Here is a 24433-nt window from a genome sequence, read left to right as displayed (position 1 = left end):
GTGAAATACTGAAGACACTTCCATTAAATAAATAAGACATTGATGCTTGGTACCTTTGTCATTCAACTTTGTTTTAGAGGTTTTAGCTAATGCATAAGATAATGAAAAAAATCTGTATAAATAATAGAAAATTTGTGACTTTTTTCCTGTTTGCAGATCATATAATACATGTTTAGAAACACAAGAGATAGCTAAAATAATGAGAGAATTTGGAAAGGTATCTGGATATAAGATAGCCATGCAGAATCCAATAACTTTTGCCCATACTAGAAATAACCATTTAGAATAAGAAGTAGAATCCTGTAAATCTTATAGTAGAATACTATAAAAACTTATTGAAAAACAGAAAACATGGTATGAATAGAAGGATACCATGTTACTGAAAGAGAAAAATTAATATAGAAATATCCTTCCCTCTTCAACTAATATTTATAGTTAATATAATTCTAATTTTAAACCCAATGGGAGTTTTAAACTTTATGCAGAAGAACAAGTATCCAAGGATAACCAAGAAAATTTTGAAGAAGAGAAGGGAGACCTGCTTTATTCAAAACAAGGTACTCACACAGGAATAAACAAAATATATCCATGGCAAGAACAAAGAGGACAGAAACAGCCCAAGTGTGTATAAGAACATTTTCTATGACACTATGGTATTTCAATTTACCAGGGAAAGAATGCTTACTTAATCAATGTTACCTTCATAATTGGCTATCCATTTGGAAAAAACCAAACAAACAAAAAGACTCTGTACATCACACAAAAGAAAAAAAATTCCAGATACAGTAGATTAAAGGTATGAGTATAAAAAATCCAAAATCAGTGAAAAGAGAAAAAGAAAATTAAGAAGCATATAATCTGTATAATATTGAGGTAGGGTAGGCCATAAGGTTGACAAGAAATCTAAAAACCATAAAGGAAAAGAAAGACATTTATGACTACATAAAATTTTTTTTAATTATAGTCATTTCTCAGTATCTTTGGGGGATTGTTTCCAGGACCCCCTCGGACACCAAAATCCAAGGATGCTCAAGTTTCTTGTATAAAATGGTGTAGTATTTGCATGTAACCTGCACACATCCTCCCATATACTTTAAATCATCTCTAGATTACTTACAATACCTAATACAATGTAAATGCTCTGTAAATATAATGTAAATCCTATATAAATAGTTGCTGGTCTGCGGCCAATTCAAATTTTGCTTTTTGGAACTTTCCGGAATTTGTTTTTTTGGAATTTTTTTTTTTTTTTTTTTTTTTTGCGGTACGTGGGCCTCTCACCGTTGTGGCCTCTCCCATTGCGGAGCACAGACTCCGGACGCACAGGCTCAGCGGCCATGGCTCACGGGCCCAGCCGCTCCGCGGCATGTGGGATCCTCCCGGACAGGGGCACGAACCCGTGTCCCCTGCATCGGCAGGCGGACTCTCAACCACTGCGCCACCAGGGAAGCCCCTTTTTGGAATATTTTTGATCTGTGGTTGGTGGAATTTATGTATGCTGAGCCCGTGGCTATGGAGGGCTGACTGTATATGTGACAAAAGATATTCAAGTCAGCAGGAACTGCACAAGGAGATATGGGGAATAATCATGTCATATGTTAAGGGTTAATGTGTTTAATATACAAAACAACTCCTAAAAATTAATAATAAAAAGTCAACCTAATAGAGCAATGAACAAAAGAGTTGAACAGGCAGTTCAAAGAAGAATTAAATCACCAATGAGCATATGATAAAACGTCCAACCTCACTAAGAAGTTAGGGAAATGTAAGTTAAAACAACAATAAAGTAACATTTTCTCCCATGAGACTGACAGAACAACAATAGTGCTATCCATTGCTATCATAGATGTGAGGTAAGGATGAACTTCTGCCCTGCTGGTGGGAAAGTGAATTGCCACTGAATTAGGGAAGTAGTTTGTTAATATCTATTATTTTTTTAAAAAAATATACTTACTCTTACACAACATTGTAAATCAACCATACTCCAGTAAAAATTTAAAGTATATATATATACTTTAACATAGTGATCCCACATTTGGGGAGAGTGGAAATAAAATACTGTCACAAAAGGAACTCTAAGAAGGATTTTTAGTGCGGCAATGTTTGCAGGAAATGGGAAGCAACCTAAATGTCCATCAACAAGGGAATGGCTAAATAATTTGGGTAAATCCATGTTGAATATTATACAGCTGTTACAAAGAACGTAACTATGTCTACTGATCAAGAGTGAAATCAGGGACTTCCCTGGTGGCGCAGGTGTTAAGAATCTGCCTGCCAATGCAGGGGACACGGGTTCCATCCCTAGTCCAGGAAGATCGCACATGCTGGGGAACAACTAAGCCTGTGCACCACAACTACTGAGCCTGCGCTCTAGAGCCTACACTACTGAGCCCACATGCCACAATTACTGAGGCCCGCAACGTCTAGAGCCTGTGCTCTGCAACAAGAGAAGCCACCGCAATGAGAAGCTCACTCACCACAACGAAGGGTAGCCCCTGCTCACCACAACTAGAGAAAGACCGTGCGCAGCAACAAAGACCCAACACAGCCAAAAATAAATAGATAAATAAATATTTTTTAAAAAAGGAGGAAAGAAAGGGGGCTAGCAACAAAGCAATACAACCAATACAAGCTGAAAAGTCTACACCCTTCCTCGTGTTTGTCTATGAATTGCAAAGCATTTTAAGTTGTAGGTATTTTTTCTACTTGTGAGATCTAGCCTCTGGGAGATTTCTAAAAAAATAACAAACCATTGTGTGTATGTAGAAGTTATGAATCATAATAAAGTTAACTCATGATTCCACCGTCCAACTTAATTTAGAAAACATAGAACACCTCCTCACCCCCAACTTGATCCCACATCTTTCTACCTATCCCAACTCCTGGAGGTAATCATTCTCCAGCAGTTTTTTTCTCATTCCTGTTTTCCTTTATAATTTTACCACATACTGTAAATTCCCAAACAATATGTTTAGTTTTTATTTTTTACTTTTTAAAAAGCAGTATCAAATGTATTCAATTACAACTTTTTTTTTCTTTCTACTGATTCAACTATATTGATTCCTCTAGGTGTAGTTTATTCATTTTTACTTGTTTTTTTTCCTCAAAGAATTTTTTTTTAAATTAATTTATTTTTGTTTGCTCTGGTTCTTCGTTGCTGTGCACGGCGAGTAGGGGTTACTCTTTGTTGTGGTGCACAGGCTTCTCATTGCGGTGGCTTCTCTTGTTGTGGAGCACGGGCTCTAGGTGCACAGGCTTCAGTAGTTGCGGCACCTGGGATCAGTAGTGGTGGCACACGGGCTTAGTTGCTCTGTGGCATGTGGGATCTTCCTGGACCAGGACTTGAACCCATGTCCCCTGCATTGGCAGGCGGATTCTTAACCACTGTGCCACCAGGGAAGCCCTTCATTTTTACTTTTGTATTCCACTGTATAAATAAGCCATACATTTACTTATCTATTCTCCTGCTATTAGACATTTGGGCAATTTTCAATTGTTTTCTGTTACAAACAATGCTGCACTGAACATTCATATACACATCTCTTGGTCCTCATATGCAAAGGTTTCTCTGGCGGTATACTTAGGACTGCAGTTATATACTCAGTCTAAAAGAGTAACATCAACTTGTTTGCCAAAGTGGATGACCCAAGTGTGTTCCTGCCAGCAGCAAATAAGAGTTCCCATATGGCACATCCTTGCCAGCATGCATCCTCTGCAAACTTAAAATATTGCCGAACTAGTGGGTATAAAAGGGTGTCTTCTTGTGGTTTTATTGTTTATTTCACTGATTGCTTATGGTTCACCTCTAAAAAAATACCTGTTCATGTCTTTTGTCCATTTCAAAAATGAGTTTGTTTTCCTTTTTCTTAAAGATTTATAGGTGTTCTGTGTCAAATTCCTTTTCATTTATATGTATTGCATATATCTTCAAGCTTTTGAAACTTGTATTTTCTCTTTTGTTAGTACTTTTTGACAAATAGGAATTCTCAATTTTTTTCTTTTTTTTTTTTTTTTTGCGCGGGCCTCTCACTGTTGTGGCCTCACCCGTTGCGGAGCACAGGCTCCGGATGCGCAGGCTCAGCGGCCATGGCTCACGGGCCCAGCCGCTCCGCGGCATGTGGGATCCACCCGGACCGGGGCACGAACCCGTGTCCCCTGCATCGGCAGGCAGACTCTCAACCACTGCGCCACCAGGGAAGCCCAGGAATTCTCAATTTTAATGAAATGAATTAATCATCTTTTCCTTTAAGGTTATTATTTTTTGTTTTGATGCCTTGTGTATGAAATCCTTCCCTACCCTGAGGTCAAAACAAACGAGATTCTCAGGTTCTACTCCAGACCTCCTGGATCAGAAAGTCTGGGTTGGTTGGGGGCGGGGGCGAGCCCAGTAGTATGTGCTTTCATAGGCCCTACAGGTGATTCAGAGGCGCACTGATATTTGAGAGCAATTGGTCTACGAGAAAAGCCTACAAATAGCCAAGAGGTTACAGTACAGTAATATTATTAGAAACTTTAATTTCTCTTATGTTTTCTAAGAATATTAAAGTTTTGTCTTTAAGTATTTAATTCATTTAGAAGTAACTTAGTTCATGAAGTGATATTGTTATCTAGCTTCATTTTTTTCCATAATGATAAACTCTTTCCCTGGCATCATTTATTGAATCGTCCCTGTCTTTGCCACTTATCTGCACTGCCAGTTTTGTCGTATGTCTTTTCCTCTGTGTCTTAGCCAGTGGAATTGAAGAGTATAGAAGTATTGAAGTATATTAGAAGTATTTACGAGGTGTAGAATAGAGGTAGAGATAAAAATCTTTGAATTGTTCTTATTTTAAAGAGAATACTTCTAATATTTCACTATTCAGTGCAGATGTTTCACATTTCCTCTAATTCCAGTTTGTGAAACCATTTTTGTTTTTCTATCGAAATCATGAATGGATGTAGAATTTTTTGTCTATGTTGAGATGAATATGGTTTTTCCTCTTTAATTTGTTAATGTAATCAATCACATCATTAGATTTTCTAATATTAAGCTTGGGTGAATTGAAAACATTTTTAATTGTTTCAAGATTCTCTTTTGCCCTCTGAAATATTCAGATTCTTATCTCCGGTTGTTTTATTTGTGTGCTAACTAGGCTTCTCAGAAATGTCATGTCACAACTTTCTGACTTTTGTTTAGCAGGAGAAAATGTGGTCCCTGGCTTCTTCCTTGCTCAGATCCAGAGAGCTGGTAGTATTTAAGAACACAGGACTTGGACTCAGGAAGACCTCAGTTTGAATCAGTTTCATTCATTTGTAATTTGTGACCTTGGACATGGTATTGAACTTTTTCAGACTTAGTTTGCTCACCTAGAAATTAAGATTTTCATACATCCTTCACAACATCATAAGAACCAAAGACAAATAATGCATGGAAAGGCTCAGCCTGGGGCTTAGCGTACTGGAATGACACAAGTAAGCTGTTGTTATTAGAAGTGTAAGTCTTGTGGTAGGCTCCTTTATGACCTGAAGATGGCATTTTTCATTTCAACTATAGATCATAGACACCTTCATGGTTGAGAATATGCATTTTATGTCATTGAAGTTTTATTCCTAAATCCATCCATTTATTCAACAGAGTTAAATACCTGCTATGCGTCAGATACCTGTCTAAGTTATGGGGCATACATTGTTCCACAAGACACGCATGGGCCCAAAGAGACATGCTCTCTGCCCTCATGAAGCTTACAGGGGAAGACAGGTCATTGAGTATTTGGTAGATTGGGTGGGTATGGAGTGTTCTAGGAGAGCTCTCATATGGTATAGAGAATAGAGGAAGTCAGATCAAGAACTGGAGTCATGAGGTCTGTGGTCAAAGCAGAAAGAGTATTCTATGAATGGAATAGTATATGGGTAAAAATTTGCTTTATTTGAGAAACCAGAAGGAGTTTGAGCTGCCTGGAGTGGGGTATGGAAGATGAATTGGAGGCTGGACAGGGATAAATTTAGGGAGACGAGGTTGAAGATGTTTACAAAGGTTCTGATGAGAAATGATGGTGGCCTGGAGGAGTAGCAATAGCAGTTAGCAAAGCGTATAGTTCCTAAAGATATTTAGGAGGTAGAATTAATGAGATTTGGAAAGTCAGTGATACAGGGGATGAGAGAGAGTCACTTTCAGGCTTGAAAAAGTGGGGGTGGGATGAGAAAGGGAACATTAGAGGGGGAGGAGAGGGCTTTAGGAGTGCCAGATGCTACTGAGAAGTCAAGGAAAATAAGGTCTAAAAACTATCCATTGGATTTAGTGATCTGGAAGTCACTGACGACCCTGGAGAGCAGTTTCCTTGGTGGGCAGAAGCAAGATTTCAGTAAATTGAACAGGAAATAGAAGGTGATGTTGACTGAAAGAAAATGCACAACATAAGAGCTGTGAGTTTAAGTTTTATTCAGGGTCTTACTGAGGACTATAGTGTGGGAGACAATCACTCAGTAGCTCTGAGTAAACTGCTCCAAAGAGGCAGGAGAGAAGCCAGTAAGTATATATGTGATTTGGGGCTTGGGAATACATGCAGTCAAGTAACATCTTGGTAAAAGATTACTGCTAGTCCCAAAGAACAGATATCTCAAGTTTATGACTTTAGTGTTTTTCTAATGTATGGGAAGATGCAAGAGTCTGAGCTCATTAGAATTCTTCCTGAGATGTACATCTAACTATCTAAGGGGCCTATTTGTCCAAAGAACAGAGCATCCTGTTTATGTCTTCCTTTTCTCTGTCTGTTGGTCAGTGACTGCAGCAGGTTAATCCTTGTAGAATTGGGTATTGAGCAAAATTCTCTTTTTTCCTCCTTTGTTTACAGTGAGAAAATAGAGACAACTCAATAAAGAGGTTTGGGTAAGAAGGGGAAGCGAAAGAGAGGTTGGTAACTGGTCAGAGACAAGAGTCAAGTCAGGTGCTTGGGTGCTTTCTTTTTTACTTCATTTTGTTGGGAGAAGCTTGGGCATGTTAAAATGCTCACTGGATAGCACCATAGAGAAGGAAAGGTAGTGAATACTGGAGAGATGCAATAATTTATAGCTATGTCTTCAAGAAGTAGGTTGTGGAGACTGCTGGAAAATTGGAGGACACCAACTCCATTGCAACTGAAGAAGGAAAGGAATTGTTCGCTTGGGATGGTTTTTTGGTTTGTTTCGTTTGGTGGCAGAAAAATGAGGCTCTTCTCTGAAGTTGCCTCTGTTTTCCCATGAGGTGGTAGTAGGATCATCTGCCAATAGTGGGGAGGCACACAAGAGAGCCAGAGGTTTGTGTCTGGGAGAAACATGGAGGACCAGTTGATAAATCATACAGTAGGAGGATTGTTGAGCAGCACGGAAGTGCTTATAGCCGTGAGCATCATAACCATGAATTTATAGTGATGCTAGTCCCCTTGACTGCATGATTTACTCCAGTGGGACCTAGCATACCAGGGGTAGTCCTGAAGATGTCTGAGCCAGGTTGAGGTATTGCCAGGTGGACTTGATGAAAGACAGTGTAGCAAGAAAATGTAGGATATTGACAGGAGACTTCCATTTGAATGTCTGTCATTTCTTTTTACAAAAAACTATGGATATATTCTAGTTGGTTCTGATTAGGTGTTTTTACCCCTAGAAAATATGCTGTTATGTTTGAAAAACACAACTTGCAAATAACCTAAGACAGAGCTTCTCAAAGAGTGGTCCCTAGGACAGCAGCATTAGCATTACCAGGGGAGTTAGAAATAGATTCTTAGGCTCCACTCCAGACCTACTGAGTCAGAAACTCTAGGGATGTGGCCCAGAAATATGTGCTTTAAATGAAGGAATGAGTGAATATAGTTATCCTTCAGTAACCGCGAGGGATTGGTTCCAGGACCCCCATGGATACCAAAATCTGTGGATGCTCAAGTCCCTTATATAAAATGGTGTAGGGACTTCCCTGGTGGCACAGTGGTTGAGAATCCGCCTGCCAGTGCAGGGGACACGGGTTCAAGCCCTGGTCCAGGAAGATCCCACATGCTGTGGAACAACTAAGCCCATGCGCCACAACTGCTGAGCCTGCACTCTAGAGACCGTGTGCCACAACTACTGAAGCCCACGCACCTAGAGCCTGTGCTCTGTAGCAAGAGAAGCCACCACAATGAGACGCCTGCATACCGCAACGAAGAGTAGCCCCCGCTCGCCACAACTAGAGAAAGCCCGTGCGCAGCAACGAAGACCCAATGCAGCCAAAAATAAATAAATAAATTTATATTTTAAAAAAAATGGTGTAGTATTTGCATATAACCCATGCATATCCTCCTGTATACTTTAAATCATCTGTAGGTTACTTGTAATACCTAATACAATGTAAATGCTATGTAAAAAATTGCCTGGCAAATTCAAATTTTGCTTTTTGGAACTTTCTGGAAATTAAAAAAAATATTTTCCATCAGGGCTTCCCTGGTGGCGCAGTGGTTGAGAGTCTGCCTGCCGATGCGGGGGACACGGGTTCGTGCCCCGGTGCGGGAGGATCCCACATGCCGCGGAGCGGCTGGGCCAGTGAGCCATGGCCGCTGGGCCTTTGCGTCTGGAGCCTGTGCTCCGCGATGGGAGAGGCCGCGGCAGTGAGAAGCCCGCCTACCAAAAAAAAAAAAAAAATTTTCCATCAGCAGTTGGTTGAATCTCTGCTGGCTATATATACAATAGCAGAAAAATGAAGAGGAGCTGGGAGGAGCCTCCATATAATAATCTGTAAATCACTTGATTCACATTAAATCCACCTGTACCCTTAAAGAAAAGCAAATCAAACCTAATACAAAAGCTAGCTAAGCAGATGTTTCCTCGTCTCATTAATGACTTTTGCAAATAAAAGCTTTTATTATGTCTAAAAGTTTACACATATCTTTTTTTTAAAAACTCATCTGTTTCATAAAGTGAGATAAAACTGGCGTAGTAAAATACATTTGTATCTTTAAAGGACAATAATAATCAACTGAGAAAAGCCCAGATATCTAACACAGGAACTTTAAAAGTAAACTTTCATTGTATATTTCTAATTATAAAAGTAATATACATTTATTTAAAATTTTATAAAATCAGAAAAATCCTCAAATCACTGATAATGCCATAATCTAGAGATATCATTATATTTTGGTTTATTTCCTTTAGGCTCTTATTATGCCCATGAATATATAGTTAAGAAAAAAATTTAAGCGTAATTAGAATCATACTACATCTTCACTTTCATATCTAAATAATAACTTTTTAAATGAGATTTTACTTTTCTTTAGCTCTCCTAAGAACTCCATAGTGGTGAAGAGCAGTTTTCTGTAGGTGATGGTTCCTAAACTCTGGAGCACTTCGTTTGCACTTAATAAGTGTTTGTAGACTGAAGGTAGCAGTCTACTGCCTTCACTTTTAGGGATTTTCCAGAATGCACTTAACCCATATCTCTGAAATAACTTGAGCGAATCAAAAGCAGTGGTCTTCAGACTGCAACATGTAGCAAGAATCACCCTGGCATTCCATCAAAATGCAGATTCCTAAACACTACTTCCAGAAATTCTGATTTAGCAGATTTGGATGTGGCACAGGGATCTCTTTAAATAAACACCTTAAGAGTTTCTGATACAGGTCTTCTATGAGCAACATTTCAAGAAACACTGACTTAAAGGAACTTAAGGATTTTGTAATATTCAGTCCACTAGGATTTAAGTTGCCCTATTACTTGTAAGATAGTAAGGCTAAGATGGTTAAAAGGAAATAGAGAATGATTAATATAAATTTTAACTTTTTATAAGCTATTATACATTTGCATAATTTGGAACCCTTTTAATCAAAGTTAAGTGTTCTGTAATTTTTTCCTTTCCTTTTAAAAGTAATTTTCTGTTGTTGAAAAAAAATGTTTTCATGGGGAAAGTAAGATTTAGGAGAGTTAAATCGTCCTGGGGTCCTGTATGCAAATTTCTGGTGTCCCATCTACTTAGATCATTAAGCTTTATGGGATTACAAGAGACACACATGATAAATCCTGAAAGAAATAAGAGAAAACAGTAAGAATCATTCAAAACAATAAGAATCTTAGGAATAGAAAGGCAGGATAACAGGAATATGGAAAAATATATATATTTACATGGATAAGTCACAGAAAAGATATGGTGACTTACTCGTAGAAATGTATTTGTGCTAAATCCTTGACAGTCACTCACCTGAGCCCCATTTTTGTATAGAAAGCACAACCTGTACATCAGGATGCTTACCCTTTGATACTAAAAGAATCACTAAAGATCACTGAAGGAGAATTAGGAACACTGAACCACCAAGGGGGACTCTCTGAACCATTTCTAATATACTCAGGCATCTGTGGTATTAATGGACAATAAAATATGCAAACCAGCCTATTGCATGCATTTTCAGTTACTTTCCATTCATTACTGTTGCCTTTACTCTGATTCTAAATGTGTTTTAGGGCATCACACCCCTTCTGCCTTCATTCCTCTCTGTCCCCCGTTAGTCCTTTGATATCAATCAGGAAAAATGAACAGTGACGCTAGTGTTTCTCCTCATTCTCATAGTTGTTTTGTTAGAGTGGTAGATACCAAAGAGATACCTGAAAAAGAAGTCTCTTTAAACTCAGTAACTCAATGGTCACTGAGTCATCTTTATTTTCTGGAGGAGAAGAGATTACTTAATGGGCAGGGGTCTGGGGCAACAAAACAAAACTGTGAAAGCATTAACAGACTTTAGTTTATGTAATAATCTTGTTGTCTTCTCTGCAGAGAAGTATCCCACTAGGGATTTAATTATCAAGGAAATGGAGAGAATTTTCTGCAGAACTCATTTCTTCCTCATAAAACAAAATTGCCAGGTTTTTTCCACATAGTTTTTTAGGTTGAACTGAATAAATGTGTTCTATTGTATTTGGATTTAGTGACTTAAAAATCTTTTACTTCCCTTCCTACTTGGCAACCTTAAGGAAATTGATAAAAAGCAAATAAGTATCAGAATGTTCACTGTAGCCTTGTTAATGATAGCAAAAAACTAGAAACAGAAATGTCCATTAATAGGGAACTGAATAATTTGTTACAGTCTTAGAATGTCAGCCATTAAAAAGAATAAACTAGATACATGCATCGATATGAAAAGATCTCCAAGATACACTATTCAGGGAAAAAAGCAATATGCAGAACAAATATGTATAGTAAAATCCCACTTGTACTTTAAAAAACTGTCCCCCTCTCTCTCTTTTTTAAAAAATTTTATTGAAATATAGTTGATTTACAATGTGTTAGTTTCAGGTGTACAGCAAGGTGATTCCGTTTTTTATATATATATATATGTATGTATATATACACACACACTGTATATATATACACATACACACACATATATATATTCTTTTTTAGATTCTTTTCCATTATAGGTTATTACAAGGTATTGAGTATAGTTCCCTGTGCTATACAGTAGGTCCTTGTTGTTTATCTGTGCTGTTTATACAGTAGTGTGTATATTTTAGTCCCAACCTCCTATTTCATCCCTTTGGTAACCATAAGTTTGTTTTCTATGTCTGACTTACTCTCTTTTTAAACACACATGTGTGCACACACACACACGCTTGTTTAGTCATAGAAATTTTCTGGAAGGATACTCGAGAGAGTGAGTGGAACTGGAATGGGGAAACTTCATTTTATGCCCTTGGTTCTATATGAAATGTTTTCTCATTTTGTACATATTGCTTCTATAATAATTTTAAAATTAGTTAAAACTTACAATTAATTGATAACTTTTGTACTTTTTGATGTTTAGCTTCTCCTAGGTTTTTTTGTCTTTCTGCTTCCTTGGGCTCCACTTTCTCTCCGAGCACTTCTCATGCCCATACATGTTTATTCTGGACTTCTCGTCTTTGGAACAGTGATTGCAACAGTACTTATGGGAGTGACGGAGAAACTGATTTTTGCCCTGTAAGTTGCATAGTTTTCCTAATTGCAATTCTTAAGCTACAAAATGTTAAATACTTGTTCATTGGACAAATATAAATGTAACAAAAATTTTTTAATGTTGAAAATAGAAAATTTAAATATTTTAGAAATGTATTATATTATACATGTGATATAACATTAATAATGCTTGGAAGAAAAGCCAAACAGTCCAACAAATTGTACTACTCTTACAAAACAACTATTGAAGTTATGCATGCCCTTTCAATCGTTTTGATGTGTATGTTTTTATATTAACTGTAATTATGATATACCTACATTTTTGTATCATTTTTTAAATTTTAAGTGATGCAGGTGTTTTAGATGCTATATTATTTTCATACTTATGATTTTTAACAATTTCATACTAATCCATTGAGTGAATTATAGCATATCTTAAATTTCTTCTTAATGTCAAGCTTTAAGGGAATTTACATTGAAGCTGTACCAGTGTGCCTTTTGAGCAGATAAATTCAAGACTGTTTGGCATGTTGCTGTATCACCCTAATTTTTTTAAATTTAATTTTATTTTTTTATACAGCAGTTTCTTATTAGTTACGTATTTTATACAAATTAGTGTATATATGTCAATCCCAATCTCCCAATTCATCCTCCCCCTCCCTCCCAGCTTTCCCCCCTTGGTGTATCACCCTATTTGTAATTGGACACACTCTCTCCTTTTTTGCAGGAAAAATCCTGCATACAGTACATTCCCACCAGAAGGTGTTTTCACAAATACCCTCGGCCTTCTGATTCTGGTGTTTGGGGCGCTCATTTTTTGGATAGTCACCAGACCACAATGGAAACGTCCTAAAGAACCAAATTCTGTCCTTCTTCAGCCAAACGGAGGCGCTCCAGAGGGAATGGAAGGTTCCATGGCAATGAACTTTGGCAATATGGACAAATCAGATTCAGAGTTAAACAGTGAAGCAGCAGCAAGGAAAAGAAACATCACCCTTGATGAGGCTGGACAGAGATCCACCATGTAAAATGGGCTAGAGATGTAGCCATATAACTTCCATTAGTTCTACAGTTTAGCTTCTCTTATTTAGCCGTAAGATGATTGAGCTCCACAGACTCAATATTTATTCTAATCGTAAAGTAGGATTTCTTGAAAGCATTTGTATTGGTTGAGGCCTATGAACTTACCTGAATTGGAAGGGAGATGATCAATGTAAATGACAGCAGGTGTAAACTGTGGTTAATTACCTTGTTCTTGAGGACCAAAGCATTTAGCACAGTGCCTTGCATAGAACAGATGATCAAAATGTATCTGTTGGTTGGTAAATTTGATAAACTGGCAGCTTCCCTGGCCTCTTGTCATGCAGTCATTTTCTGTTAATTCTGGGAGTCCAGTTGTAAAGTTTTGGAATCAGATCATGCATATGTGGGACAGGGTTAATGCTACACAGATGTCATGACTAGAGCACAGAAAAAAATTTAGGAAAGTAACTGGTTCCCTTTTCACTGTGCCTACCCTTTGCTCCCTCCCCAGCTGGTTTATCCTTAGATTGGCCCTGGAGACCAGGGTTTATATTAGGGCATTTTGGAGCAGTGATAGGGCTGTAGGTAGCTGAAGATCTTGCCGGTCGGACCTGGAAGTTTTTCCAAAACTGACTTAATCCCAAGGCTTCCTTGGGTTTGGTATACTTTATGATCCAGATTCTAAACTTAATTAGGATGAGAATATGCCTGAATGCTTAAGCAGTATAAACTACTCCACAAACCTTAAAGAGCACTTTTCCCCAAGTTTCTGGGTTTTTTAAACATGGAACTTACTAAGTGTCAGACACTATTCTAAGCACTTTATAAATCTTAGCTAATTCAACCCCCAGACAAAACTTTTGCGGTAGGCACCATTAAAAGCTCCATTTTACAGATGAGAGATCTGAGGCTTGGAGAGGTTAGTAACTTGCCCAAGGTCACACATCTCATAAGTGGTGAAACTGAGATTCAAAACCTTGGCACCTCAGTTCAGTCCATGATCCTAACCACCTCACTATGCTGTTTTTTCTGTTACATGCTAATTTATACCTGTTTTGACCCACCCGTGGATAAACCTCATTTGGTGGAATGCAGTAGAGTTGTTAAAATTTACCTTCTGGCTCTGTTTCCAAGGCAGATTTCCCAAATAACCAAGGAGAAAGGCCTACCCTTACCTGGAAATTCATCATGGGCACCCTGCCACGGCCAACAAGCCATGGCTTACCTTGATGCCCCTTTGATCTTAAATCTGTCTTGGTAGCAAAGAAAGGTTTAGGCAACAATATCGCTGCTGAACAGCTTTGGGTTTGGAGATAGGAGAGATGGACTTCATGGTCTGCCCTTCCCCAGGGGCAAAAGCTAGGGTCCCTCCTGATTTGGGTGGAATTTTAGGGGACATCTTGTGCTTTGGTTCTCAGTAGCGAATTAAGACTCAGAGATGACAGTTTTCATGCATGAGGCCTCTGTCTAGGCTCTGGGCTGACTTAAATTAAAATCTAGAGTGGCGCCTATGCTGAAATGTTGCTTTTCGTTTGGGATTGATTTTTGGTTTCCCTGCAATTTTAAACCATACAGTTTACACCAAATAAACTTAACATTTTTGGTGCTTAGTGAATTTCCTTTTAGGGTAACTGGTAATTACTTCCATAGACTGAGTACAAACTATATTCCGTCACATCCCTGAAGCTTCACAATATCCATTCAAGAGTCCCTCACCAAAACACTGTTTTCTTAATTCTGTTTCCAAAATTGGCAATAGTGTCATAAGAATCCCTAGTGCCCAGCCCAATGCCTGGCACGTAGTAGACACATAAATTCAGTATAAGTAGAGCATGCTACAGTTAGGGTGCTAAGTGGAAGGAATAGTTGCATTGTCACACACAAACATATTTTGGTGAATGGATATTTCATTACATAGAGGTGCACAAAATTCCAGGGCTTTTTAGGGGGAAAGGGATAGTGGCAGCCCCAAGAATTGAAGCTGCCATTCCATTTCATATAGGCCAAGAAAGAGGTTATTAGTTAAAAGTTAATTATGGATTTGGCACTAGACTATTCTGCTCCATTGAGAAGTATCTGAACACCCCTCATCTCAGCCCTTTATTTTATCCCTCTTGTGGGCTAATGTGCGGGTAATCTTACAGATATTATAGGAACTTCTTCTCTTTCTTTCTCAACCTTTATGAAAACAATGCATAGTCAAATATATCTAGAAAACCTTTCTGTTGGAGACTCTTCTTTTAATGGGCTTTTTATTCTAATGATAATTGTACCTTTATCTTTCAAAAGCTGGTTTGTCCTGCCTAAAGCATCTCCCCCCAAAATTTCTCTTTAAAAAGCCCACAAAAAGAACAGGGGAGAAGAAAGCCTTAGGTATCGGTTCTAAAACAGTGATTGAAATCTTCCCAAATAATTATAGCTTATATCACCTGCAGAGATAGTCTGGCTTGGCTTACCCCATAATCTAATTTCAGAAAAAAAACGCTTTAACATTCATCTAAATCAACACTAAAGCCTTTTGTCTCAAAGGGTTTATTGAGAAACTCAGATGAATATACTTTTTGAGTTAATGTTATCAGAAGTGTACAGCTTCCTGTGCACCTTGTGTCAAACTGAATCCACCCTCCAAATCACCTTCTTCCCTTTCCTCTCGTGGTTTCATTTAAGCTGTGTGGGTTGGAAACAGCATCTCAGAGCTTACGATCAAATGACAAAAAAGGTAATTGTACTTTTTAAGGAATACTGACAAGTGGTTTCTGTTTTCTAAAGCAGGGGTCCCCAACCCCTGGGCCGAGGACCAGTACCAGTCCACAGCCTGTTAGGAACTGGGCTGCACGGCAGGAGGTGAGCGGCAGGCGAGTGAGCGAGCGAAGCGTAATCTGCCACTCCCCATCGCTCCCCATCGCTTGCATTACTGCCTGAATCATCACCCCCCCACTTCCATGTAAAAATTGTCTTCCACAAAATCGGTCCCTGGTGCCAAAAAGGTTGGGGACTGCTTTTCTAAAGGACAAAAATTAAGAGGATGCCTTGTTTTTAATTAGGCTCTTTTCCCTGCTGAGTTGGAAATTCCAGTGCAATACCGGTTGACTACAACTGCCAAATCTGAAAGCCCAAAGTAAAGTTTTTTGCTAATTTTATTGCAACATGATGGAATTTTTATCTTTGTATGTCCTTTTTTAGGTAACTCTGACAGAAAGCTGTAACTGCTATGTCTTAGAGCTACACATAGGAAAGTAGAAGAAAAACTATTCTTTATCCCCTACAAGGTACCTGAAAACTTTATGTGGAAAAGATTTCTATGTTTAAATTTGCCTTTTTATCTCAACACATTTATGGAAAAATATTAAATAGCCTGAATATTTTATAATTTTGTAGAAAAAAATGCATCTATTTTTTCTTGACTTTGTTTTTATATAGTAATAAAAGTTATTTTGGAAGCTATTTGTGTATGTTACAATTTGTCCAGACAAGAAGTTGAAGAAGTTGTAGTCATTGTTCTTTTTTTTTTTTTCGTCCACACCACATGGCATGTGGGATCTTAGTTCCCTGACCAGGGATTGAACCCATGCCCCCTGCATTGGAAGCACAGAGTCTTACCACTGGACTGCCAGGTAAGTCCCTGTAGGCGTTGCTCTGAAAGTCTCTTTCCCAGGTTTTTTTGTTTGTTTTTCAATGGGGAAAATTTTTTTTAAAAGTTTGCTTATTGAAAATGCTGTCAGATTTCTCTATAAATTGTACTCTGAGTACCATACCTTTTACATTGCTAAAAGGATCAGAGGACTGTTTCAAAACTGTCATGGTGTCCTCCATAGAGGATCTGAGCTGGAACTATACTCTATAGTGTGGAAGGGAGCCAAGATGTAAGCAATCAAAGCAGACACAGTTTAAGTTGGGAAAAAACCTATTAAAAGTGCTGGTTATTACAGAATTCTGTGTTCATAGTAATGTATCCTTGAGAAAATACATAATTCATAATGGATGAATTGTTGGATTTTTTTTCCAAATAAAAAAGGATAATTAGCATCTAAGTAGTGCCAATACTCATTGAATCTTAATTTAACTGTTCATTTAGTCTTTTTAAAATAATTAATTAATTTATTTGGCTGCATTGGGTCTTAGTTGTGGCATGCGGGATCTTTCATTGCAGTGTGGGCGTCTCTCTAGTTGTGGCTTGCAGGCACTAGAGTGTGCGAGCTCAGTAGTTGCAGCACACGGGCTTAGTTGCCCCGTTGCAAGTGGGATCTTAGTTCCCAGACCAGGGATGGAACCTGCATCCCCTGCATTGGAAGGCGGATTCTTAACCACTGGACCACCAGGGATGTCCCTCATTTAGTCTTTTTTTCACCTACTTTTTGCCACCTGGGAAATGTTAATGGTATTTTATAATGTGTAGGTATAATCACACCATAATAGTATATGTCCTGTTATGCAATAGAGCCATGATATTGTGTGAATTGAATTTGTATAAGTTACATCATATTTTGTCACTGATTTATATTATTAATTTCAGGGGTACTATTTCATTTCAGGTTGATATTAATTGGCAAGTACTTTTGACACTTTTTAAATGTATGGCTCAAGCACATTGTCATGTAATTTTACATATATCAGCTCATTCATTTCAATTTGCAGTTGTGCTAGACATGTAATAGTGCCCACCATGCCCTGATCCCTCCAGGCAGCTCCATTTTACTGACTACATATTACCTGCATTTCCTCAGTCACAGCTAATTGGATGAGGCGGGGACAGAACACGTTGCCCACGTGCAGCCTCTCCGTAGCTGGCCAACACACTATGGAGTGGCCTGTCATGAAATGGGAATGTCCTCTTTCATTTCATTCCAGATTGAGGAATAAGCATTTCAGAGGATTTTGGTTTTCTCTCTTCTAGGAACTTGAACAGGGAAATATTTCAAGAATAAGTCAGTGAGAATGGAAGCTAAATGAATGCCTAGAGACAGGAGCCATAAGGGATCAGGAAAAAGTCTCTAAAGAGCCAGATGGATTTTGTGGACCACACAGTTTCTGTTGCAACTACTCAACTGTGCCATTGTAGCCAGTAGAGACCACAGACAATAGTGAATGAATATGACTGTGATCCAATAAAGCTTTATTTACTTATTTACTTATTACTTATTTTGTATTTACTTACAAAAAAGATTTATTTATTTATGCAGGTCATATTGGACCCATAGGCCCAAAGTTTGCCAATCCCTGGTCTAGATCATGAGGTAGGGCCACGATATTTCGTGGCAGGCTGAAATGATGAGAAATCAAGAACAATGTGGTAAAGAGACAATGCCAATGGTAGAGAGGAAGAATTGATAGTAGATGACAGGAAACACAAGTGGACAGTGGAGGAGTCTTAGGGAGGTGGCCAACTCAGATTAATGGTAGGTACTAGAGTGAAGATCCACAAACTCTTACTGAACTCACAACTTCTGTTTTCTTTTCTCGGAGTTGAGCCATTATGCTATTGAGGAAGTTTAGACTAGACCACCTGAAGGCTACCCAAAGAGAGACCTTGGAGGGTGAGAAGTCACCTTGGATGTTCAAGCTTCAGATGAGCTCAGATGCATGAGAGATTCCAGGTGAGATCAACAGAACTACCCAGGTGAGCTCCAGTCAACCCACAAAATCATGAGAAACAACAAATTGTCCTCGTTTTAAGCCACTATGTTTTGGGGTGGTTTGTTACAGATCAATGGATGTGAAACACCATTCTTATTTTAAAAATCTAAATGGGTGTAAACTAAATTTAAATAGGAAGTGTTTTCCAGAGTACATTCTGCAGGGCTTATTACATTCTCCTTAGGGGTTTTGTTTATTTTGTTTTGTTGAAAAAAGAAGTTTGGGAAACAGAGTTAAACAAACAAACATATTTCTCTAATGTAAGACTTTGCAGACTTTCCCTCAACATTTATTATGAACATTTTTTTGCGGGGGCAGGCAAGCCAAAATTTATTGTGTTTTTTTATTGTTGTTGTTGTTGTTTTTTGCAGTATGCGGGCCTCTCACTGTTGTGGCCTCTCCCGTTGCGGAGCACAGGCTCCGGACACGCAGACTCAGCGGCCATGGCTCACGGGCCCAGCCGCTCCGTGGCATGTGGGATCCTCCCGGACCGGGGCACGAACCCGTGTCCCCTGCATCGGCAGGCAGACTCTCAACCACTGCGCCACCAGGGAAGCCCTGTTGTTGTTGTTTTTAATTGAAGTATAGTTTATTTACAATGTTGTGTTAGTATCTGGTGTACAGCAGTGATTCAGTTATTCATATATATATCACGGAATGTTGAATATAGTACCATGTGCTATAAAATAGGACCTTGTTGTTCAACATTTTCAAACATACAGAGAAGTTGAAGAATTACAGAGTGAACAACATTCACATACCTACCACCTAGAGTCTATAATTAACAATTGCTATATTAGCTTTATCATATTTCTATGTATCCATCCCTTTATTCATCAAATACTCAATCTTAAATTTTTATACATTTCAAAATGTTGCAAACATCAGTAAATTGGTGTGGGGGACATTCTTAGTTTGTTCACTATCATAAAGGGAAAGTATTCAGTATTTTATCATTAAATATATCATGTATGACCTTCATCCAGTTGATGAACTTTAATTTGCTGAATTTTTTTTGGAAGTCATGAGTGAAATTGTTAAATTGTGTCAAATGATTCTTCTGCATCAACTGAAATAATCATATTACTTTTCTCCTTAATTCTGTTAACATGGTGAAATACATTGATGAATTTATGAATATTGAACCAACTTTGCATTCTCGTCATCTGTATTACAACTAGATATATTATAAACCCACAATATAGTGTTAAAAGTTTTGCTTTATATAATCATAAGTATTTTAAAGAAATGAAGACATACTACACTCATGTTGTTCAGACCATATTTCAAATTAAAAATCTTCTTACAAAAAAAAAAAGAAAGAAATGCAGAAGTAAAAAAATAACCTTTTAAAACTTACCCATATATTTTCTTTTCCAGTGTTCTTCATCCCTTCCTGAAGTCTGTTTCCATCTGGCATCATTTATCCTCATCCTGAAGAACTTCCTTTGGTAATTCTTTTTTTTTTTTTTCCTTTGGTAATTCTTTAGTGCAGGTCTGTTGATGATAAATTCTTCTTTGGTTTCATTTTTCTAAAAATCTATATAATTTTCATTTTTGAAGGATGTATTCACTAGACGTAGAATTCTGGGTTGACAGATTTTTCATTTTGGCACCCTAAAGATGTCATTCTACTGTGTTTTGGCCTCAATAATTTATAATGTTAAGACAGTAGTCAGGGGAATTTCCTGGCGGTCCAGTGGTCAGGACTCGGCACTCTCACTGCTGGGGCCCGGGTTTGATCTCTGGTGGGGGAACTAAGATCCCACAAGCCAGGAGGCCTGGCCAAAAACAAACAAACAAACAAATGAAGACAATAATCAGTTGTATTATTGTTTCCTTGTAGGTAATGTGTCTTTTGTTCCTGGCCACTTAGAGTCTGTCATACAGAGTGAAGTAAGTCAGAAAGAGAAAAACAAATACTGTATGCTAACACATATATATGGAATCTAAAAAAAAAAAAAAAAAAAAAAGGTTCTGACGAAACTCGGGGCAGGACAGGAATAAAGACACAGATGTAGAGAATGGACTTGAGGACGTGGAGAGGGGGAAGGGTAAGCTGGGACGAAGTGAGAGAGTGGCATGGACTTATATATACTACCAAATGTAAAATAGATAGCTAGTGGGAAGCAGCCACATAGCACAGAGAGATCAGTTCGGTGCTTCAAGATTTTCTTTTTATCTTTGCTTTTCAGTAGTTTAATTGTGATATACCTGGGTGTACATGTTTTTTTAAAATTATGCTTTGCGTTTACTGAGCCTCTTGAATCTATAAATTTACGTCTTTTATCAAATTTGGGAAATTTTTAGCCATTGTGTCTTAAAATATTTTTCTGCCCCATTCTCTCTTCTCATTCTAGAACTCCATTTACAATGTGTTTGAGCTTTTGATATTGCTCTCAGGTCACTGAGGCTCTGTTCATTTTTTAAAATTATATACATTTTTAGTAAATAAGAGTTTAAGTCATTTTACATTTCTATATTTTATATCCCCTCTTCTACTAAAAAAAAAAAAAACGAAATTTTAATTTTGAAATAATTATAGACTCACAGAAGTTTCAAATGTAGTACAGGGGTATTTGACCCAGTTTGCCCCAATGATTATATCTTATGTAATTATAGTATAATATAAAATTGGCATTGGAACAATGTGAGTATATAGTTCTATGCCACTTTATCATGTGTAGATTCATGATATCACCACCACAATCAAGATCCAGAACTATTACAACACCACAAAGATCTCTCGTGGTACTCTTTTATATTCTCAGCCACTTCCTCTCCCCCCACACCATTTATATTCTCTACCTTCCCTCCCCACCCATTTTTATTATGGTCGTTTTAAATATTTCCTCTACCGATTGAGAATCACATCAGACAGTATTATAATTTTTTTAAATACATTTATTTATTTATTTTATTTTTAGCTGCATTGGGTCTTCGTCGCTGTGCGCGGTCTTTCTCTAGTTGCGGTGAGCGGGGTCTACTCTTCATTGTGGCGTGCAGGCTTCTCATTGCGGTGGCTTCTCTTGTTGCAGAGCATGGGCTCTAGGCGCATGGGCTTCGGTAGTCATGGCACGCGGGCTCAGTAGTTGTGGCTCGCCGGCTCTAGAGCGCAGGCTCAGTAGTTGTGGTGCACGGGCTTAGTTGCTCCACGGCATGTGGGATCTTCCTGGACCAGGGCTCGAACCTGTGATCCCTGCATTCACAGGCGGATTCTTAACCACTGTGCCACCAGGGAAGCCCTCAGTATTATAATTTTTGATTCAACCATCAAACAAAGTTTAGAAGACCCAAGATTAGGAGGAAATCTATTGTATTTACCCTATATATTTACTCTCTCCACTGTTAGTCTTTCCTTCCTGATGTTCCAAGATTACTTTCTTTTTAGAAAACACTCTTTAACCTTTCTTTTAGGGTACGTCTGCTGGCAACACATTCTCTTAGTTTTCCTTTGTCTGAGAATGACTTTATTTCCTCTTCATTCTTGAAGGATATTCCCAGTGAATATTGAATTCTGGGTGGACAGTTTTTTCTTTCAGCACTTGGAAAATGTTACCCCATTCCTTTCTGGCCTCTAAGGTTTCTGATGAGAAATCTGTGGTCGTTTAAATTGTTTTTCCCTTATAGGTCAGGTTGTTTTCTCTCTTGTTGCTTTCAAGATTTTTCCTTTGTCTTTTGTTTTTGGAAGTTTGATTGTGATGTGTATTGGCATGAATTTCTTTGTCCATTTATTACAAGCATGTTTCCATTTCTATCCCTGAGCATAACTACAATAGCCACTTTATAATCTTTGTCTACTAATACCAATGTCTTGATAATTTTGAAATGAGTTCCCATTGATTGCCTTTTCTCTTGAATTTGGACACATTTAGGTATTTCTTTGTATGTCTACCAATTTTTATTGTATCCTAGACATTGTGAATGGTTGAAGAGACTCTGTGTTCTGTTATATTCCTCTAAAGAATATTGACCTTTTGTTTTAATAGGCAGTTAACTTGGTCAGACTGACACTATACACTATTTATCTTGCAGCAAGCAGCAGCTGAAGTTTCTGCTCAATTCTTTTAGCTTAGATGAGTTGCTTGGAATCTACCCATGCATATATAGTTCAAGGGCAGCCAAAGATGTGAGTAGAGTTTATGTGTAGAATTTAAGGCTCTCCCTTATAGGCTGTATTCTTCCCAGGATCCTCCCCCTTCTTTCAAGCTCCTGTGGTCACACTGAATTTTGTCCTCTGGTTCTTCAACCAAGTAAAACAGAGTTTTCTGTTGAGTTTCAGCCTCCTTGCTTTACAGAGACCAGGGCCTTCCCTCAGCAAAAAAGCTAAAAATGGAAACTTATCTAGTGCCATTCCCTTTTTACAAACAAAGGCTGTACTCCAATTTCTGTCTGGTTTTCATTGCTTTGCAGTGTCTTCAGGTAGTTTTTTTTGTTTTGTTTTTGTTTTGTTTTTGTTTTGGTTTTTTTTTTGCAGTACGCGGGCCTCTCACTGTTGTGGCTTCTCCCATTGCAGAGCACAGGCTCCGGACGCGCAGGCTCAGTGGCCATGGCTCACGGGCCCAACCGCTCTGCGCCATGTGGGATCTTCCCAGACCGGGGCACGAACCCGTGTCCCCTGCTTCGGCAGGTGGACTCTCAACCACTGCGCCACCAGGGAAGCCCTTTCAGGTAGTTTTTAAAAAATATTTTTTTCAGAACTTTTAGTTGTTATCTGTGGAAGCGTTTATCCAATAGAAGCTACTCCTCCATTACTAGAAACTAGAACTTTGCAACACTTTTAATTGCTAATATATAATATGAATCTCCAAGACAGACAATATAATGTGCAGTATTTTGCTAACTGATTTTGACCAGAAAGGTCTTGTTTGTTTGTTTGTTTGTTTTAATGGAACAGCTGCAAAATGACTACTTTGCTTTGGGAAAAGCTGATCAGAGGACCGCCTTATTCAAGGTGCCCTTACAACTTCTTGCCAAATCCAGACCTTGCTTATCATCCACTTAGATTTAATGCTCACTTAATTAAATGCTGTAGAAAACATACCTGCTTTAAACACCTTGCAATTAAGACGAGTTTGACCTTCGTTATAAGGTAAGAATTGTAAGGTAGTATTAAGTGATTGTGTTCACCACTTAAAATGTCTGAACATCTAGGTTTGTGCCACTGGACAAGAGAAAAATTCTGAATATGAGATTGTATTCTGGCAGCTTGACACTTAGAGATGGGAATACAGACAAAACAGATATGTACAGAGATAGGTTCATGAGGTGATATGCACCATGTGAAGGCAAAGGCATTTTTTACATGGACTCTGAAAGGAATCTACTACTGACCAATTCAGTACTTTGTTCCAAGTGAGTAACCCATTTGTATTTTCCCAACTTTTTATTTTTTAATTTTAAACTGTAGAATAATTGAAAAATAGTATAATAAACACATATATCCTCTATAATGATTTACATTTTGCATTTCCCACATTTGCTTTCTTTCTCTTTCTCTGTGTCTCTCCCAGTCTCCTTCCCCACCATAGTTTTTAAAGTAAGTTGCAAACATAAGACTTTACCCATAGATACTTCAGCTTGCATCTCCTAAAAATAAATTAATTGCATAATATCATCTAATATCCATTTGAGAAAAGCATATAGATCTTGTCCCAGGTGATGTTTTTGGATAAGTTAATTTCCCTCCTTAGTACAGAAATCATATCTCTTTTCAGAAAAAAACAGATTGTGAAGTAGAAGAGGGAAGCAGAGGTGAAAAAGGGTGGAAAAGATCTTGTGAAGCTCATACTGGTTACTAGTGTGTGAAGTACACACAGTACCTAAGGTCCTATTGTATAGCATAATAGTCTCTGCAGTTCTATTCTGGTTTA

The 24433-nt window shown here is 38.1% G+C and overlaps 1 protein-coding gene across 2 annotated transcripts in view; it reads left to right on the top strand.

The window, feature by feature from the left end:
- CYBRD1 (cytochrome b reductase 1) overlaps positions 1-16366 on the top strand; it is a 34993-nt gene extending 18627 nt beyond the window's left edge. Inside the window, exons 3-4 of one of the 2 annotated variants that reach the window (XM_067741560.1) lie at positions 11773-11927; positions 12631-16366. In XM_067741560.1, the coding sequence (XP_067597661.1) occupies positions 11773-11927; positions 12631-12931 (456 nt within the window). In that variant the 3' untranslated portion in view covers positions 12932-16366. The remainder of the gene's footprint in view (positions 1-11772; positions 11928-12630) is intronic. The other variant, XM_067741561.1, reaches the window with a different exon arrangement.
- Positions 16367-24433: the final 8067 nt, after the last annotated feature.

This window comes from Pseudorca crassidens, chromosome 6, assembly GCF_039906515.1.
Source record: "Pseudorca crassidens isolate mPseCra1 chromosome 6, mPseCra1.hap1, whole genome shotgun sequence".
In the NCBI taxonomy this organism is placed as follows: Eukaryota; Metazoa; Chordata; class Mammalia; order Artiodactyla; family Delphinidae; genus Pseudorca; species Pseudorca crassidens.
The sequence above is the reverse complement of the archived record's forward strand: the minus strand, read 5'-3'. Positions and strand labels throughout refer to the sequence as shown.